The following is a 5,892-nucleotide window of genomic DNA, read 5'->3' as shown; positions in this document are numbered from 1 at the left end:
CAATTATTTTTTTTTTTTTTACCCTTTTTATTCAAAACATTTATGAACTTAAAATTATAAAATGCGATATACCAAGCTCAAATATGTCTTAAGTAAATGTATTTTATATGCAGTGTTGGGTAAGTTACTAAAAAAAAAGTAATCCACTACAAATTACTTATTTAAAATTGTAATTTGATTACTGATTACTAGGGGTGACCCCGAATAGTCGACGATTCGATGCTTCGATAGGAGGAGCCTGATTCAACTACCAATCTCACAGTCAAATATTCGCAGAGGTGTTATGATCATGCCATTTTGGCTATATGGGGGTGCTCAAATGTCTGATTTCACATAGAACTACCAGTTTTCTCCCAATAAGTTACTATACAGCCTATTTGCTGTAAGCTGTAAATAAGAATCTTAAAAGAAAGAAGCTTCAAATAAATATTTTAACGTGCGTGAATACCACCCCTACTTTCCATAATCCGTGACCGACAGAGAAGTGATTTGGCGGCAGGGATTTAAAACTTTAACAAGACTCAAACTGACACAGGCAGAGTGAAAGACTGGATTTTTTCATTTCAAGTCATTTCAAAACATTTCAGTTCAGTTCATTTCAGTACATATCGTGTATTATTTATCTTGTATAAGATGCATTTGGTTGAGTTGTACGGTGGTGTAGGCCTACTTCACTGTACGGTGATTATCTCTTCAGCGCACAGCGCGAGCAGGACAAGCAACAATGCATAATATTAATGACTATGACTGGGACTGTCACATTATAATGAGAACACTATTGTAATAAAACGCTGTGAATTATTAGAGTTTAGTTGCCGTGGTTCTGCACGTTGTTGCGTGAAGAACGCGTCCACAAAAGGAGTTCATTCAGAGCCGCGCAGACACGTTCATCATGCATTTGGGGCATTTTGTGCAGATAGCCTGTAAGTCGTAATATTAACTTTATGTTGTATAAATAACAAAGCGTATCAGATAAATGATGAGTTAAATCCCACTGATTAAAAACCTGCTGCTTCATTCTACTGGTCATCTTCAGCGTGCGCAGCTCAAAACAGAAATGCAGAACATACTGTCATATACACAACGTTGTAATGAGAGCACTATTGTAAAACATGTTGTGAATTCTTAGGGTTTCGCTTACGTTTAATGTTAACTATCTTTAAATCAAAAGATAAAACATTATTTACCCCATTTGTATCTGCGAGGCATCCGTTACACATTTTCCCTGTGTGTTAACGTAATTATGACTGTCGAATGTCTGACTTGACTCTTGGTAATGTATTTTGCCCCGCCCCCAAAACATGATTCGACTATCAGTCGAATATCGGCAAGATTCGAAAATTCCCATTCGACTATGAAAATCCTTAGTCGGAGACACCCCTACAAAACACAAAACAAAACCAAACAAAATACAAAACAATACAAAACAAAACAAAACATGAATGATGAAAAGCAAAAATAAAAACCTCCAAATTTAAAATGCTGCCTGAAAAAAATGTTTGGTTGAAGTACTAAAACTGAATCAAAAATAACCAACAAAACTAGATTTGAAACCAGCTAAGCAAATCAGTTCAGACAATTCATTTCAATAAACAAACAAACAAAAAAAAAGCTAATAAAAATGACAAAAGCACATAAAATTACTAAAACATATTACTAAAAAATATTAAAAACCTCATTCAAAATAACAAACACTATAATAGTATATAAATCATGCTAAAATAACACAGCTGAAAAAATTAAGTACAGTAGTATACATTTTTCTCATAACAAAAAAAGTTGGTAAAAACCGTTTGTTTATTTGTTTGTTGTTTTACCAGTTTATTAAAATGAACTGTCTGGACTGATTCGCTTGGTTAGCATTTGTCTAGTTAGCATTATTGTCCAAGAAAAATATACACGTCTTAAATATTTACATTTAGTAGACGCTTTTATCCAAAGCAACTTACAAAATACAAAATATTTAATTATATCATAGTTATTTTTTTATTCCCCACTGAAATGGACTGTTGTAAGAACTAAAACAGAATCAGCCGACTCACTTAAACTAAAAAAAAAAAGTACTTCTGGGAAAGAACAATACTAAAATATTATGTGTTTGTGCATGTAGTACCCTGATCACTGAACAGCAGAAGCTTGCGCTTGTCTCTCTCTCCATCTGATGTTCGGATTCCCAGGATGGATTTTAGCTCGAGTAAAACACGTCTGGACTCCTCACGTTCACGACGTTGGTGCTCCTGTTCCCATGGCGACAGCATGTCCGTGACCCCTCTCCACTCCGTCTCAGAGTCTGAGTCCGAGACATATGCCTCCAGCTCCTGGCCAAGAAAAGCATCTTTTTTAATCCCAGCTAAGCTAATAACCACAAAATTGTTAATTGTTTATGAATCTCTCTGCATTTTTGCTAATAACAACACTTCAATCTTAGCAGTTTGTTTTGCTTTGTTCCACAATTTACATCTGTGAAATCCTTTGTGAGATATAAAGGGGGAAAAAATGTTGATGACAACAATAACAGGCACTTCACTTACAAACAATAAACAAGTGAACTAGATTTGGAGTTTGGACAAAAATATAAGTTGTGCTTGTGGCGAAATTTAATACTTGCATGGGTCAATGATAAATAATAATTTAATTATAAATAATTAAGTAAATCTTGTTTAAAATGCATGTGAAGTAAAAATAAATAGATTTTCAATTCTCCTTACATTTATGCTAGTGTATATTTCCTAATTAATATTCCTACCATTTTTAAACAAATATTTTAAGGTCGTTTTTTCAGGTAGCTTTTAATTCAGTTTTTTAAAGAACTTCGATTTTTTTTTTTTTATGAACTGATAAATTCATATGCTTTTTGGGAGTTGCATCGCCTGAACTAATGTTGCCTTATAAAAAGGTCAAATTATTTCATATTTTAAGGCGCTTACTGACTTTGACACAGTTATGAGGGTCTGTAGTGGTTATTTTATATAATTTCCTTTTTTTCCTTAATGTTTTCTGCATGTTGGTTGTACCACGACTTTGATTTGGCAGACAATTTTCAAATATCAATAAGCAATATTATTAATATGTTCAAATTATTTATATAAAAAATAAAATATGCCAAATTACTTAATTAAAATGCTTAATTTCATTACTCTTTTTTTTTTCCATTACTATATCAGGACAGCTGTGCCAAAAAAGTGTATGTATATATATATATATATATATATACACATATACACACACACATATATATATACACACACACACATATATATATATACACACACACACATATATATATATATATATATACACATACATACATACATATATATATATACACATATATACACACACACACACATATATATAACATAATTTTTACAAATTCATAGATTTATAGATAAAACGAACATGTCATCGACCCATATCAACTGCCCATCAAAATGAGCAGTAATAATGAATAATACAGATGCTGATATTTCTCTCATGCTTAAAAGTACACACACAGACACATCACCTGTTCCTCTGGGACGGGGTCTCTGTCCTGTATGTGTGTAAAGGGGGCAGGAGGAGGGGGATCTGGGGCAGCTGTTTCCTCTGGCTGATCTGAACTCTCTGTGGAACACACACAAATACACAGTATCCTGTTAATGTGTGTCTCCTTTCAGCAAATGACACAGGACAAATTCAGTTTCTATGTGAATCAAACGTCGCTTGTTGTGGTATTGTTATTCATTGTGATATTATGGCCAAAAACTGACATATATTATAAATCTACACTAGATTTTTAAAAAGACCTTCAAAAACAAATAGTGTGATACACGTGAATTTAGGCATCACAATATTATAATTTACAGTATAAAATACTGAACATTTTGAAATCTGCTATAGAAATATTAACAGAGGAGAGAACAATGATGCCAGTTAGTCCCTTTAAAAAACTGTACAGGGTCAAAACATTACCAATATTGGCATATATGGATAAACATACATGAATGAATGAATAAACAAACAATATCAAGTCACATTAATATTTTACAAGAATATTTGTAGTCATATTTCCTTTTTTTTTAATCTGCTGCAAACTGTGATGCCTGCAGAAATGCATTACTGGGTCTTGTGCTAAGTAATTAAGTAAAAAATAGTTGCTGTTGCTTGGCACCCACATGCAGATGTACATAAGTACATCAAACAACTGCATAGCTGAACTTTGACCTTCCTCGATTAAAAGCACCAGCCTGAGGAGGGTCATCATATGACGCTGGGCATCACTTCACCTACTTGTGCATTGTGGCCTGATTCTGTAAAGGACGTCACCCACCCCATCCCTCTCTCTCTGTCCTTTATTACCCTCCTACTTCCCTAAAGCTCCCTAAAATAACCGAAGGGAGGGAAATCAGTCAAATAAGGAACTCTAAAAATATCCCAAGACACACTCTGTTACCACAGAAACACACAAAGGCTGACGCACCTATTATATGGTGAGGACGTCATTTCGAGAGCTCATAGACACTTATATGGTCATACTTCCGTGTGGCAAAACTCTCTGCAATAACTGATTTTGATTGGTCAATTGGTTTCTGCCGTGAAAAGTTTTTCTATAATAACTGCATTATTACCAGCTGACTAAAAAATCTCTTATAATATCCTTTTTTATTGTCTTACGTTTTTTTTTACCCATTTATGAGTGAGTGACGTGACATGTGGCCAAGTATGGTTACCCATACTAGGAATTAGTGCTCTGCATTTACCCATCCAAAGTGCACACACACAGCAGTGAACACACACACACACCGTGAACACACACCCGGAGCAGTGGGCAGCCATTTATGCTGCGGCGCCCGGGGAGCAGTTGGGGGTTCGGTGCCTTGCTCAAGGGCACCTCAGTCGTGGTATTGAAGGTGGGAGAGAGCGCTGTACATTCACTCCCCCCACCTACAATCCCTGCCAGTACGAGACTCGAACTCGCAACCTTTAGGTTACGAGTCCGACTCTCTAACCATTAGGCCACGACTTCCCCCTGATGAAAAGTTTATGGTACCAGGATTTGTGACACTGTTAAGAATATTTAAATTACAATAAAATAAAAGAGTCAGCTTTTTATAAAACTATTCAATTACATAAACTACGCTGCTAATAATTAATATTAGGACCCTTATGCAAATCAAGGCTGCATTTACTTGATCAAAAATACATGAAAACAGTAATATTATGAAATATTATCACAACTAGAAAAAAAAAAAAAAAAAAGTAATTTATTCCTGTGATGCAAAGCTGAATTTTCAGCATCATTACTCCAGTCTTCACAGTGTCACATGATCCTTCAGAAATCATTCTATTGTGCTGATTTGCTGCTAAAGCAAATACTATTTGTTATTACTATTAATAACAGTTCTTATTATTATCAATTTTGAAAACAGTTAATAAAACTGCTTAATATTTTGGTGGAAACTGTGATACATTTTTTTCAGGGTTCCTTGATGAATAGATACTCAAAAGAACAGCATTCATTTGAAATAGAAATCTTTTGTAACCTTAAAAATGTCTTAGGCCCCGATCACACAGAACGCGTTTTTTGCCGTGAGAGGCGCCTTTTTTGAATTGTTTTCGGTTGGCAGTGGGCGTTCTGTGCGCTGTTTATGCACCTCGCATTTTTGCAAGAGCGCTCCGAGCGCCTTAAAGGGTTAGTTCACCCAAAAATGAAAATTAGCCCATAAATTACTCACTCTCAAGTCATCCTAGGTGTATATGACTTTCTTCTTTCAGACGAATCCAGTCGGAGTTATAATAAAAATTGTTTTTGATCTTTCAGGCTGTTTAATGTCACTCAGTGGGTGTTGCATGCATCAGTCCAAAAGAAGTTAAATAAAAAGCTTCCATCCATAAAAACAAGTCTCACACGGC

General features: G+C 34.8%; 1 protein-coding gene across 4 annotated transcripts in view; it reads right to left on the bottom strand.

Moving 5' to 3' along the window:
- LOC107689227 (vezatin-like) overlaps window positions 1-5,892 on the bottom strand; it is a 32,465-nt gene that overhangs the window by 4,141 nt on the left and 22,432 nt on the right. For all 4 annotated transcript variants that reach the window (XM_016487157.1, XM_016487158.1, XM_016487155.1 and 1 more), the window contains 2 exons: window positions 3,506-3,603; window positions 2,114-2,318 (listed from right to left, as the gene is read on the bottom strand). In XM_016487157.1, coding sequence (XP_016342643.1) covers window positions 2,114-2,318; window positions 3,506-3,603 — 303 coding nt within the window. The remainder of the gene's footprint in view (window positions 1-2,113; window positions 2,319-3,505; window positions 3,604-5,892) is intronic.

Source organism: Sinocyclocheilus anshuiensis, unplaced genomic scaffold (assembly GCF_001515605.1).
Source record: "Sinocyclocheilus anshuiensis isolate Anshui unplaced genomic scaffold, SAMN03320099.WGS_v1.1 scaffold882, whole genome shotgun sequence".
Taxonomy (NCBI): domain Eukaryota; kingdom Metazoa; phylum Chordata; class Actinopteri; order Cypriniformes; family Cyprinidae; genus Sinocyclocheilus; species Sinocyclocheilus anshuiensis.
The sequence above is the reverse complement of the archived record's forward strand: the minus strand, read 5'-3'. Positions and strand labels throughout refer to the sequence as shown.